We start from the raw sequence: 15,417 nt of genomic DNA, 5'->3' as shown, positions 1-15,417 counted from the left end.
ATGCGTGACAACGGAATGGGCACATGTGCGACATTTAGAAGCACCCTATAGGTGGAGCCGCATATTCATCCCTCTAATGAGCGGTACCACGTGACCGCTCACACAGGACAAGCTGCGGCGCTCAGAGGAAGCATCGCGGGAGCTGGGTGAGTATTTTAATGCAAGTGGGCGGGCGCACAGGGGGTGGGAGGCGGGAGGTGACCGGGAACTTTATTTTAAAAACAAAAAAAATAAAAAAACCATGATTTTTCATTCCTTCTCTCCAGCGAACGCTGCTAGGGAGAAGGAATGAATGGTGGCTTCAGCACCACACGCAGGGGGGACAGCGCTTACTGTAGCGCTGTCTCCTGCACGGTCCGTGTGGTCCTCAGTCGGCACACGGACAGCAGACGGACGGCATCCGTGTGCGGTACGTGTTGACACGCACCCATTAAATTTAATGGGTCCATGTGATCCGTGCGCTCCCACGAACACTGACATGTCTCCTTGTTTTGCACACGGACACACGGTCCGTGAAAACACGCTGACATGTGCAGAGACACATTGATTTTAATGTGTCTACATGAGTCAGTGTCTCCGGTACGTGAGAAAACTGTCACCACACGTACCGGAGCCACTGACGTGTGAAACAGGCCTAAATGTGAGCGGCTTCCTCTACCTGTAGACACTTCACACATCTGGCGCCGGGATCAGCCGAATGATTAACTGCGCCTGCGCGTAATTTGCGTAGTAAATCATACCGCCGCCATCTTTGTGCAGACAGATAGTGGCGGTCACATAAAAATTGCGCATGCGCTCCTCCTGTACAAAGATGGCGGCAGTCAGTGAATCATTCGGCTGATCCCGGCGGCGGCGTGTTCGCGACGGTGTTCCGCTGGTGGTACAGTGCAAGAGGCTGCGTGAGTGTGTGAATGTGAGTGAGTGTGTGTGTGTGTGTGTGTGTGTGTACGGTGTATAGAGTGTGTGTGTGGTGTGTGTTGTGTGTACAGGGGCAGCACGGTGGCGCAGTGGTTAGCACAGCAGCCTTGCAGTGCTGGAGTCCTGGGTTCTAATCCCACCTTGGACAACATCTGCAAAGAGTTTGTATGTTCTCTCCGTGTTTGCGTGGGTTTCCTCCCACATTCCAAAGACATACTGATAGGGAATTTAGATTGTGAGCCCCATCGAGGACAGCGATGATAATGTGTGCAATCTGTAAAGCGCTGCGTAATATGTTAGCGCTATATAAAAATAAAGATTATTATTACAGTGTATAGAGTTGTGAGTGTGTGGTGCGACGTTGTTCTGCTGGTGGTACCGCGCAATAGGTTGGTACCAGCAGCAGTTTCCATATAGAGACACAGATCACTTGGGTGTCCCAATATGGCGGTCGGTGAACTTTCTCTGCTTGGAATTCTGGGATACAGTGACATCTGGACAGAACAGGAAATTAAAACATTACAAGGCAATTATATAAATAGATTATATATCTATTTATTATTATCTATTATCTATCTAATCTATTATCTATCTATCACCTATCTATTATTATATATCTATCATCTATATATTATCTATCTGTCTATCATCTATTATTATCTATTATCTATCTATCTATCTTCTACATATTATCTATCATCTATCTATCTACTATCTATCATCTATCTATCTATCTATCTATCATCTATCTATTATTTATTTATCTATCTATCTATTATCTGTCTATCTATCATCTATACATTATCTACCTATCATCTATCAATCTATTATCTATCTATCATCTAATCTATTATCTATCTATCTATCTATCTATCTATCTATCTATCTATCTATCATCTACATATTATCTATCTATCATCTATATATTATCTATCTATTATCTATCTATCATCTATCTATCTATTATATATCTATCATCTATCTATTATTATCTATCTATCTATCATCTACATATTATCTATCTACTATCTATCATCTATTTATCATCTATCTATTATTTATCTATCTATCTATTATCTGTCTATCATCTATATATTATCTATCTATCATCTATACATTATCTACCTATCATCTATCATCTATACATTATCTATCTATCATCTATCTATTTATCATCTATCTATCTATCTATCTATCTATCTATCTATCTATCTATCTATCTATCGTATCTATTCAAGTTCCTGAGTTCAAATCCCATTATGTACAAGGTGTTTGTATGTTCTCGCCATGTTTCCGTGGATTTATTTCCGGTTTCCGACCACACATACTGATAGGGAATGGAGATTGTGAGCCCCAATGGGGACAGTGATGATGTTTGTACAGCGCTGCGGATTATGTTGGTGCTATATAAACGAGTAAAACAATATCCATCCATCCGTTCATGCATCTTGTTGCGGTGGCAGCTCTGTACAATCTGCTGCTCATTTGTTTTTGCAGCACAAGGTTAGGTGGTAACAGGTGAAGATTTCGGATTTTCTTTGGCTCACTGAAGTCCTAATCTGCACCCCTCCTTCCCTGGGAGGACTCCCACAAATCATCCAGATGGGCAGTGATGTGACAGACAGTGCGCAGGGTAAAATGGAAGAGGGAGAGCTTTCATTTAGGGCTGGTGACAGCGCTGCTAATCAGATCAGACACTTCATGCATGAGGTGTGTGACAAAGTATTCTGCGCCAGAGACTCCCCGCCGCCTGCTGCGGTTTACAGGCCAAGCGTCTGCTTCTCTCTGGATCAGTTTCCCATCAGCTCCAGACATGACACCCTATAAAAGCCTCCAACCTCCCCAAAAGGAAAAATAATTACTCCCTTTGAATTAAAAACAAATAAATAAAAGACTGTAAAAAATAGTTTTTTTTAAAGGGGCCCTCTATTTTGGACCACTCCTTTAAAAAAAATAAATAAATAAATAAAATTCCCCATAGGATAAATTACAAGAAATTCTACTGCTCGGATCACTAGGAATCTGCTGTGATTCTTGGAGGAAGCTGCTAGAAAGTGTTCATATTCCAAACAGCGCCCCCGCAGGTGAGCTAAAGCATTACACATTTCTCACTAAACTCTGTGGATTGTCCATGATGTCTTGTAAAGAGGGCTAATATATTTTTTTGGTATCAGTCTCTCACCATTTGCTTGTTGTCAGTGTCCACTCACTGACAGCAAGCAGAGGATTGAAGACAAGTATATTAGAAAGTGGCAGAACTTTCTCTTTTACGGTGATTTAACGAGACTTACAGTGGATGATCCCTTTAAGGATTGGAAATTACAACATCTGAGTCAGGCAGCTTTCACTATGCCCTGTCTAATTGCCAGATGCTGCCCCCCAGGGCTCGGGCTCCGCTCTATACACACGTAAACCTATTTCCTTCCAAACAAGGTACCTAAGGACATCTACCTGCGGGCTAATCCTCCTAATTCCTCCAAACTAATAGGTGGATTATACAAAGCTCATGAGTGGAGGCGCAGCTACCAGCACTGATTACTGGACAGAATGAAGACCCTTATCCTAAGGGCATAAATTGCACCACTGATTGCCCACCTGTCTCAGATGCACCTGCCATAGAGATGTAGCAGAGCTGACAGAGTCATTGTATGTACGTGTATAGCACCTAAGCATTGATGGCATTAATAACACTGTGAGCTTGCCTGCCGACCTCGTCCTCTGCCAGGGTCCCGTTCATAGTAATTCTATTTATATTAGAGGTCTGGGAAAGGCCACATAATCCAAGAGGGAAGAGAGACCCAGTTTATGGCTGAATTCTCAGAGCATCATCCAACGGGCACGTGATCAGGAGACCCGGGATGTGTCACGCTTCACTTTCCCAGGTTGTAAATACGAGTATACATTGCAGGCGTGACAAGTACACAAATATAGATTTCATCCTACGTAATACCACCATATAGTGCCAAAATAATACTGCCATACACAGTCCATATAATACCATTATAGAATGGTAAGATAGCATTGCCATACACAGTCCAGTCCATATAATACCACCACATAGTGCCAAGATAATACTTTCATACACATATGATATAATATGACCACATAGTGCCAAGAGAATACTGTCATATACAGTCCATATAATACTATTATATATTTCCAAGACAATACTGCCATATACAGTCCATAGAATACCATTATATAGTGCCAAGATAATACTGTCATATACAGTCCATATAATACTATTACATATTGCCAAGACAATACTGCCATATACAGTCCATGTAATACCACCATATGGTGCCAAGATGTTGTCCTATAAAGTTAATTTAATGTCATCGTATAGTGTCAATATAATACTAGCATATGTAGCTCATAAAATACCACATTATGGTGTCAATATAATACTGCCATATTGTTCCAGTAGCCTCCTGACTAGTCCAGGTGATCTTTAGCAAGCGACCAACGGGAAGCAATGTTCTTTTTGGAAAGCCATGACTTTACCTTGCACATCATTGTGAGAGAGGACTTTTGTTAATCAGCGGTTACCTTGGGTTCCTTTGTGACCTCGCAAACTATTTTATATTCCTTGTTCTTGGAGTACTACTCCTTGGGAGGGCAACAATGGTCTTGAATTTATTTATTTCATCCCCAAAGTCAAATATTGGAACCATTTGAAGATAAGTGAATAGAAGGATTAGAGCCGCTTAGCTGTTGGCCAGCAGCTATTATCACAACCCCAATTGTCTAATGGAAAGGCAGAGGTGCACCAGCTAGAACCTACCATCATCAAAAAAAGCTCCAAACACCCTGGCTGAATCCAGTCCTCACAACCTAATACAGAGGGGCCTAAGGAGGAGTTTTCTCTGGTGTTTAGCCTGTGAGACCCCCAGCTTCAAGTTAAAAACTAAGGAACTGTGTAATACTTCATTTCTCCTGTGGGGGCACTGTAGTAAAACTGAACGCAGATCACAGCTGATTGCTAGGGTTCCTGTGATCAGCTTGTTATTTTGGCGCTCATCTAACTAAAAGGGATTGTACAAATTGCAGAACCTTTAAGCGAGTACATGTCAACTTGATATAAATACATCATTTTTTATCTGGTGTAAACGCTACCATTCTCCTGATTCCGGCGATGCTTTTCTTTTGTTCCTGCGCCACTCCAATCCTAAGATAAAGCCCTCTCATCCTTGTATATAAATCTAGTATTATTAGCCATGTGGGTGTGGTCTTCAGCTGTTCTCTGTGGGCGTGATATTTGAAGACCACACCCACTTGGCTAACAAGGCTACATATGTATATACAGGGAAGAAAGGGCCATAACTCAGGAACAAAGAGGCGCAGGAAAAAAAGAAAAACAGGGCCGGATTCAGGAGAACAGCGGCATTTACACCAGGTAACAATTTTTCCATATTTATGGCAAGAAGTGGACACCATTATATGTGTCTGATAGACCTAATCTACACTTTTGTTTTTTTCTTCAAACATAAGGAATCTGGATATGCCAGTATGTTCGTTAGGGTGGAAGCGGGGGAAGGGGAAGCGAAGCACTGGAAAAAAAAAAGTAAAGCAATGATACAAAATGCAAGATTTAGAAAAGCAAGCAATTTCATGGTCCTTTGCGGCACAAAAAAAGAACAAAATGCTGATTATGCTGCTGCCTGGACTAAGCATGAAATATGCATCTCCATAGCATCGGACCCCAATGTTGTTGCGGAAAACACAAACACCACAAGGGGTTTTCTACAGGACGGATGCGGCTGTCTAATATTGTAAAATCCAGCTTCATAGACTCCCAGCACTCACTTATTGTTGCCACACATAGCTGCGTTGACCCCTGCAGGAGAAAAGCAGAATTACATGCTGACTGTTCAAATGAATGGCTGACTATGTGATATTTGCGGAATAATGAGTCCCAATGTGGGTTGTAGACTTCTTCAATCTCTCCATTATCTTCACCTATGGAATTCTCTACCAAGTTCTGAACATGCATAAAAATGCACTGTCACTTTAACTGCACGGCGTGATTCCAGTACACACTACAGATACAAGGTCCTTTAATGACGGGAATGATCTCAGGCTGATAAATAATTTCATGTTGTGAGCGCAGATACCTTCAGCCGGTTGTGATGTTACTACGTCTGCTTAGAAATAATTATCTCCTTCATGCAGCTTAATTATGAGAGATGAATCGGAAACTATGAGAAATGCAAAAAACAAAGAATGAAAACATTTTACGGTTTTTTTTTTAACCATTTATATTCTTGCCAGGTAATCCCAGGTAATTCAAGATTTTTTTTCCAGTTTTAATTATTACGCTGCTATTATCAACTGCTGTATCATTGCCCTGTAATAATGATAAACGTAACTTATTTCTGAGCAATGCACTTAGCATGAAATAATTACGAACTGCCAGAAAAATGTATTGCTTTTATTAGACTAGAAATAAAACTGCCCCATGTACAAGAATATAACTACTGTAATACTGCTCCTGTGTACAAGAATATAACTACTATAATACTGCCCCTATGTACAAGAATATAACTACTATAATACTGCCCCTATGTACATGAATATAACTAGTATAATACTGCCCCATGTACAAGAATATAACTACTATAATACTGCCCCTATGTACAAGAATATAACTACTATAATACTGCCCCTATGTACAAGAATATAACTACTATAATACTGCCCCATGTACAAGAATATAACTACTATAATACTGCCCCCTATGTACAAGAATATAACTACTGTAATACTGCTCCTATGTACAAGAATATAACTACTATAATACTGCTCCTATGTACAAGAATATAACTACTATAATACTGCTCCTATGTACAAGAATATAACTACTATAATACTGCCCCTATGTACAAGAATATAACTACTATAATACTGCCCCTATGTACAAGAATATAACTACTATAATACTGCTCCTATGTACAAGAATATAACTACTATAATACAGCTCCTATGTACAGGAATATAACTACTATAATACTGCCCCTATGTACAAGAATATAACTACTATAATACTGCCCCCATATACAAGAATATAACTACTATAATACTGTCCCCTATGTACAAGAATATAACTACTATAATACTGCCCCTATGTACAAGAATATAACTACTATAATACTGCCCCTATGTACAAGAATATAACTACTATAATACTGCTCCTATGTACAAGAATATAACTACTATAATACTGCCCCTATGTACAAGAATATAACTACTATAATACTGCTCCTATGTACAAGAATATAACTACTATAATACTGCCCCTATATACAAGAATATAACTACTATAATACTGCTCCTATGTACAAGAATATAACTACTATAATACTGCCCCTATATACAAGAATATAACTACTATAATACTGCTCCTATGTACAAGAATATAACTACTATAATACTGCCCCTATGTACAAGAATATAACTACTATAATACTGTCCCCTATGTACAAGAATATAACTACTATAATACTGTCCCCTATGTACAAGAATATAACTACTATAATACTGCCCCTATGTACAAGAATATAACTACTATAATACTGCCCTATGTACAAGAATATAACTACTATAATACTGCCCCTATGTACAAGAATATAACTACTATAATATTGCCCCTATGTACAAGAATACGAGTATAACTAATCTATCATAGTGTGTAGATGTGAATTAACCTTCCACAATTAGTTGTTTTTCTTTCTCTAACATTCACCTTTTTCTTCTCCCGTAGGTTATAACCCTGGAAGGGTGGGTGGACATCATGTACTATGTCATGGATGCACATTCTTTTTACAATTTTATATATTTTATACTACTTATAATAGTAAGTATCAGATTTGTCACATTTGTCTACCAGATGTGGGGAGTTCACCAGTTTTTCTATACAAAATTCTTTGCAGAAATTTCTCAAGGCTGTGACATCACTTTTTGGTTCTGAGATCACTTTAGACCTGGAAGTGACTTTTTCTTTTTATATTTCTTCTTAATTTTGTTGGCCCATTTCCTTTTAGACCTTACAATTATAAACTTTTTATTGTGCTTCTTTCTACACAATGGTCAGTTTGGCCACTGCAAAAAGGACTCTGGCAAAAGTGAGACAGTAAGGGCCATTGACTCTTAAAGGGGTTTTCTGGTTTTGGAAAACCCTTGCTACAGTTTGCTTTATTCACCCTTCCTGGGTTCAATGTTGTGTCTTCCCCGCTGCTCCCAGTGTCTATAATTGACTGCAGTTCTGACGTTGCGTCCAAAGCGCTGCAGCTAATCAGAAAGCTCAGCGGCTTGTGCCGTCAACTGGCTGCAGTGTTATCAACGTGAAGGCATTGCTGAAGACAGACAGAGCTGCGGAGGGAAGACTCAGCGCTGGACCAGGGGAGAGTGAGACAATCAGAGGGTTTGGAAGAGGATTTTTCTGAAGCTGGAAAACCCCTTTAAGGATCGTAAATCAGTAAATAAGAGGTTAACGTGACATTACTGTCTAATTTATCCGAAAATTGTTTCCTTATGTAGACAGAGACATCCCTAATTAGGATACTGCCGTCAAAAACAATGTAACACAAACATTTGTTTTTATTTATACCATGTGCTCACACAGACGCAGGCAGAAATGTATCAAACTCATAAGAATTCCTGTTTTTACCAAACACAGACAATTTGTGCATAAAAGGTAATTTGGCGAATGAAATTGTTTTAAGTTACATTCCGGCCATACGTGTCTCCCGATTGGGGTCTGGACGGCTTTGTGCGGCCGTGTAACCACTCTGCACCCCATAATGAATATGGGACACCCCTTTAAAGTTTATCCTCTCCTTTACAGTAGATGTCACAAAATAGTTTGAGGGTTTTTTTTTAAGCAATTTACTATTATCCAGTGCTGATTATTCACTCTTAAAGGTTATGTGCACACGGAGTCTTTTCGCTGCGATTTCGGAGCAGAAACAAAGCAAAAACTTAAAAGTTTATGAGGAGTTTTGAGATTTGCAGGAGGATTTGGAGAGTTTCAATTCAGTTTCTGTTCCAAAATCTCCTCGAAAATCGCCATGTACTTATAGCCTTAAAGGAGTTGTCCACTACTAGGATAACACCTACTCCATATGATCATTTGCCCCTGTTGAAATAACAACTCCTGTTTTCACCTCCAGTGCCGACGCCGTTTCAGAAGTTTTGAAATACACCGCACACTCTAATGGTTATATATGCAAAGAAAGTGAATTTTATTCACGAGACATCATAATGGGAGCAAAACAAACAATTAGAAAGCGTCCGGGAATAATATATGACGTTTTGACCCTCCCGTGTCTTAATCTTAAAGTCGCTAGAAGACAAAACAGAAACAAAAATAAATATATACATATGTACATATACATTCATATATTTTACACCAAAATGGGTAAAAAAATATATATATATACGTGTCCACAAATAGTAGTTTAGTGGAAACCATAGATCTTCATGGCTAAGCTATGAGCTGTGGCATACTGTCACAATCCAGATTCACAGCTGCTGCATTCTCTGCCTCTGCTTTTATACAGGCTTTGATAGTCGCACCTAAATGGCTGTGCCATACCATGGGATGTGATAACTTAAAGTCACAATGGAGAATCCTACATGACCATGTCCGAGGTCATGTGAGCCTTCACTGCCTCGAACTTCTGCTTTTTGTTAAATGTTGACCAATATTTTTTGTCAATTCAATTGAATTACAATTTGAATTTGGCTAAGAGAATTTCCTAAAATTTAAACAAATTCAACTATCATAGATTAAATTCACTCATCTCTAATGTTATTTTTTAATATAATAATGTGAGAACAACACCTTCCATACTTCACACCTAAATTAACTATTTGATGGATTATGAGAAAAACTATAAAAATGTTTAAAAACCTCCAGAAATTGGATTTCCACCAGGAATATTTACAATACTCGTATTATTTTAGGGAAGCACTGCCTGCAGATATTGGTGAACAAGCCTCAATGGTTAATACTGCATCATTTTTCTTTGTATTACAGAAGCATGGTCTGCTGTACAGCACTGTAATGGGATATAAATCAATGCCTTATGAATAATATAGTTCCTATTGATTTAAAAAAGAAGTTAGTTAATTTTGCTAATTTATTGAATCGTATCTAAGTATACTTGTATTGAAAAGTCAGGATAATTTATATAATTTGATGACATGCTAACAAGCTATCAGGGGTTGCAGTTTAACCCATTACGGTCCCACAAATCAGAGTAAAATTAAAATTAGGTTTGGTGAGAAGACTAAGTCTGTTTAATTTTTTTCTTTGCAGAATAGTGTATTAATTCTTGTAGTTCCTGAATCCCTGGGTCAAAGATTTCTCAAGATATTATCATACAAAAAAATTGGTAGCTGTTTAATGTTTGTTAGTTGCTAAAACTCAAAATTTCTCTTTTTTAGTTATCTGGGTCTCTATCAGGTTATTTCACTAATTTTGAGGGGAAAATTACAGAAAAGGGATAGATATTATTTTTTTTTGCAATTTGTGATCATTTTAGATTCACCCCATAGTTTGAGAGTGTATTGGTGCCTATGCATTAGTCTAATGTATATCAGGTGTCCTAACTGATGGCAGATGTTGGTGTGAAGAGGGGATATGTTAGAGATGAACATAACTGATCTTTTGTTCCAATGGGTGATAAGTTTCCACCAGAGGAGTCTTAGAGCAGCTTATCCCGAGCTAAGATTAAGTGGATATTGCGAGAAATTTAAATAGGCAACTTTAGACATTAACTTATCGGCCAAATTCTCTGTATGTGTTAATGTTTGTGTAGCACCTATGTCTACCTATGTCACCAAGGAGCCAAGTGGAAGAAGATTGCTCTCCTACGGGAAATCTTGGATATGTTTCTATGCATCCCTGTCTAATAGACACATATTTTGATGTTAACATTGTGCTCTGCGGCTTCAGATCTCCTTTCATGCCATTTTTATTTTCAATGGTTTATTCCCTTAGGTGGGTTCTTTCTTCATGATAAACTTGTGCCTGGTTGTGATAGCAACACAGTTTTCAGAGACGAAACAGCGGGAGAATCAGTTAATGCAAGAGCAACGGGCTCGTTACCTCTCCAACGACAGCACAATCGCCAGCTTCTCCGAGCCGGGAAGTTGCTACGAGGAATTACTAAAGTACATCTGCCACATCTTTAGGAAAGTCAAGAGGCGGACGCTAAGACTATATAATAATTGGCAAAACAAACGGAGGAAAAAAGTCAACCCCAACAGTACAATGAATGGACAGGGCCAGGGCCGGGGCCGCAAGTGCAAAAGAAGAATCACCTCCATCCATCATCTAATTCACCACCACCATCATCACCATTATCACATCACCAATGGTAGTCCTCGTGGACCCAGGTCAAGTCCTGAGATTTGTGACGTAGAGATGAAGATCATGAAGCCAAAAAATCAACTTAGGCTTCTTCCTCCATCCCCTGGTCACCAGAACACATCACCTAACAGTGAGTCCGTCCATAGCATCTACCATGCGGATTGCCACTTTGAGGGACACCAGTTGAAATCCTGTAAGTCTTCCAATGCTTCCTCAAACACCAAACTGGATGTTGGGCTTAACCACACCAACATGAACTATCCCACCATCCTGCCTTCCCCCACCAGTAAAACCAGTCCTGCAACTTTGCCAAAAGGGAAACGAAGTGGCAGTACTCCAGTCAGCTTGGTGAACAGCCCGGTCAGTTTGAATGCCGAGTCTTATGGAAAGCTCCAGCACCTCGTGGGAGAACACGGTAAGGGACACATTTTTGTTGCGGGAGTCAAAAATAAGATATCACCCAATTGTTTTGTAATATGCTTTTAGGGGGTATAAACATCTTAAAATGTCTGATAGTTGTAGGTCACATCTCTGGGACCCACACCAATTTCAAGATTAGGGGGGCCTTCTATTTGGTGATGGAGGACCACTTTTGCTCAACTCTTTTCCTTCTCTGCTGGCCATGGAAAGTGGTCATTGAAGTCAAGAAAGCATTTGAGCATGCTCAAAGATGGTGAATGGAGAGAGTTGGGCACATGGGCACCTCTCCCTCCATCTTCTCCCATCGGGCACCTTTGAGTCTTGCACCTGTCATCAGTATTTGGGTTCCTTGACCCCTGTCCTGCTTCGTGAGATGTCTGCAGGCCGCCCTTTTAGGCAGATAATTACTAAAGAGGTGGTCACTCTTGAACAGGTGGGATCTGCAATAGTCATGCATGTATGGTATATACTATGGATATGCTATAAATCTCTATTATAGGACTACCTCTTTATTATTAGAACAATCTCTTTATTCTTGAGCGTAGACCAATGTTTGTAGGGAACATACACATGTTCTTAAAAAAAACTCTGGAGGACACAACATGTCCACGTATTATACAGACATCTTATTGATATTAGTGGACTTGATGTAATGCATCGTTTTCCCTGTTGGGGCACTGCAGGTAAATTTAAACACCTGCCGACAGGTTTACTCACAGATCTGAGCTGATCACTGGTAGACCCAGCACCAGGACAACCTGTAATCTGCTCATCATTGACACTTCTTTAAGGATAATTGTCCAAGTGGACCAGCCCTTTAAGAGTTCCACTAGAGAATTGCATATCCACTGCAGCTTTACCCGTTGTCCAGCACTCGAGTCAATTCTCGGTATATTAAGTATTCATGCCGGATCCTTGACTTGGCTGGGTCTGATGTGACTTATATAATAATGGCTGGAGGTAATAATCACAGTTGTGGATAACTCATTACTCTGCCCCGCAGCCGAGTGGAAGGAAATCACGAGCAATGGCTTCATAGCATGGGAACATAAACACTTAAGTATAATTGCATACATTTGCGCTACATAAATAGCTGCGTGGTGATCTGGAGAGAAACGGCTCCATTAAAGAGAGACTAATGTCTAGTACTGGGGTTGTGCTGCAGAGAGCGCGGCTCCTTCCTCCTCTGGGTAAGGAGCAAGTACGACTTGTTCTCCGCCACTTGTCGCTCCCACTGTCACCAGTTACCATTTACAAAACCCTGTTAACATCAGGAAGCATTTACAGCAGCCTCTGGGGTGCCCCTCATTTGTAAAAATAATAGTGGGCACCTGCCAAATTGGCAGCCATCAAGATGCTGTGACTGCGAACCATAGGGGTATTACCATCTCGGTAAGTGGCCGCATAATTGGGGCTCTAACCACTGGGATCTCACAAATTATGAGAATGAAAATGTGCAGATTTCACTGCACTGGGGCCATTCCAATTGTATCCAAGTTCATGGAAATGCTGCTCTGCGAGGAGGACTGTGAAGGTACACAACTGTGCTGCACTTTCATGCCCAGTTTGGCAACTCCTTATCCATATGCCAAAGGATTCCCACTGCCTGCAATCACCAGTAGGGGATGTTTCCTGCATACATACATACATACATACATACATCATACGATTCTGTCTACAGCCACCACTAGGGGGAGCTCCCTGTATACAGAGATACATAAGATTCTGTCTGCAGCCACCACTAGGGGGAGCTCCCTGTATACAGAGATACATGATAAGATCCTGTCTGCAGCCACCACTAGGGGGAGCTCCCTGTATAGAGATACATGATAACATCCTGTCTGCAGCCACCACTAGGGGGAGCTCCCTGTATACAGAGATAATGATAAGATTCTGTCTGCAGCCACCACTAGGGGGAGCTCCCTGTATGCAGAGATACATGATAAGATTCTGTCCGCAGTCACCACTAGGGGGAGCTCCCTGTATACACAGATACATGATAAGACCCTGTCTGCAGCCACCACTAGGAGGAGCTCCCTGTATACAGAGATACATGATAAGCTTCTGTCTGCAGCCACCACTAGGAGGAGCTCCCTGTATACAGAGATACATAATAAGATCCTGTCTGCAGTCACCACTAGGGGGAGCTCCCTGTATACAGAGATACATGATAAGATTCTGTCTGCAGCTACCACTAGGGGGAGCTCCCTGTATGCAGAGATACATGATAAGATCCTGTCTGCAGCCACCACTAGGGGGAGCTCCCTGTATACAGAGATACATGATAAGATTCTGTCTGCAGCCACCACTAGGGGGAGCTCCCTGTGTACAGAGATACATGATAAGATCCTGTCTGCAGCCACCACTAGGGGGAGCTCCCTGTATACAGAGATACATGATAAGATCCTGTCTTCAGCCACCACTAGGAGGCTCCCTGTATACAGAGATACATGATAAGATCCTGTCTGCCGTCACCACTAGGGGGAGCTCCCTGTATACAGAGATACATGATAAGATCCTGTCTGCAGCCACCACTAGGGGGAGCTCCCTGTATACACAGATACATGATAAGATCCTGTCTGCAGTCACCACTAGGGGAGCTCCCTGTACACAGAGATACATGATAAGATCCTGTCTGCCGTCACCACTAGGGGGAGCTCCCTGTATACAGAGATACATGATAAGATCCTGTCTGCAGCCACCACTAGGGGGAGCTCCCTGTATGCACAGATACATGATAAGATCCTGTCTGCAGTCACCACTAGGGGAGCTCCCTGTACACAGAGATACATGATAAGATCCTGTCTGCCGTCACCACTAGGGGGAGCTCCCTGTATACAGAGATACATGATAAGATCCTGTCTGCAGTCACCACTAGGGGGAGCTCCCTGTATACAGAGATACATGATAAGATCCTGTCTGCAGCCACCACTAGGGGGAGCTCCCTGTATACAGAGATACATGATAAGATCCTGTCTGCAGTCACCACTAGGGGGAGCTCCCTGTATACAGAGATACATGATAAGATCCTGTCTGCAGTCACCACTAGGGGGAGCTCCCTGTATACAGAGATACATGATAAGATCCTGTCTACAGTCACCACTAGGGGGAGCTCCCTGTATACAGATACATGATAAGATTCTATCTGCAGCCACCACTAGGGGGAGCTCCCTGTATACAGAGATACATGATAAGATCCTGTCTGCAGCCACCACTAGGGGGAGCTCCCTGTATACAGAGATACATGATAAGATCCTGTCTGCAGTCACCACTAGGAGGAGCTCCCTGTAGATTCTGTCTGCAGACACCACCAGGGGGAGCTATAAACAGTATGCAATAGGCTCATCAACTCCCCCTAGTGGAGACTGCTGATATTTTTTATCATGTAGCTTTATGCCTATGCTAAGGAGTTGAATTTCTGTAAAATAAAACCAAAGCCCAGACAGCTACAAAGAAATAGCATGAAATTCCCCCTAAATGTCAGCATTTTTTTCCAGTCAGGTATATAAATGATCGTCTTGTTGCCTGCACCACCTTGCCGAGATCAATTTATCCCAAGACTCGGAAAATCGAAACGAGACAAATTTTCAAAGTACTTTCCAGCCGTATTCGGCTCGCCAGTGTTTATCTCATAAACATTCCCCCGGGGACGGCACCTATAAGTCGATGTTCGCAGCTCTTCATTCACAGCACATATGTTTGGA

General features: G+C 41.1%; 1 protein-coding gene and 1 long non-coding RNA gene across 6 annotated transcripts in view; one reads left to right on the top strand and one right to left on the bottom strand.

Moving 5' to 3' along the window:
• Positions 1–15,417, top strand: part of CACNA1H (calcium voltage-gated channel subunit alpha1 H) — a 417,575-nt gene that overhangs the window by 299,512 nt on the left and 102,646 nt on the right. For all 5 annotated transcript variants that reach the window (XM_077274375.1, XM_077274377.1, XM_077274373.1 and 2 more), the window contains exons 8-9: positions 7,679–7,771; positions 10,922–11,708. In XM_077274375.1, the coding sequence (XP_077130490.1) occupies positions 7,679–7,771; positions 10,922–11,708 (880 nt within the window). The remainder of the gene's footprint in view (positions 1–7,678; positions 7,772–10,921; positions 11,709–15,417) is intronic.
• The window catches only part of LOC143785491 (uncharacterized), a 161,535-nt gene continuing 151,686 nt past the window's right edge, over positions 5,569–15,417 (bottom strand). Inside the window, exon 8 of the long non-coding RNA XR_013218002.1 lies at positions 5,569–6,116. This is a non-coding gene — a long non-coding RNA (uncharacterized LOC143785491). The remainder of the gene's footprint in view (positions 6,117–15,417) is intronic.

Source organism: Ranitomeya variabilis, chromosome 7 (assembly GCF_051348905.1).
Source record: "Ranitomeya variabilis isolate aRanVar5 chromosome 7, aRanVar5.hap1, whole genome shotgun sequence".
NCBI classification, from domain to species: Eukaryota; Metazoa; Chordata; class Amphibia; order Anura; family Dendrobatidae; genus Ranitomeya; species Ranitomeya variabilis.
This window is presented reverse-complemented; position numbering and strand designations above follow the sequence as displayed.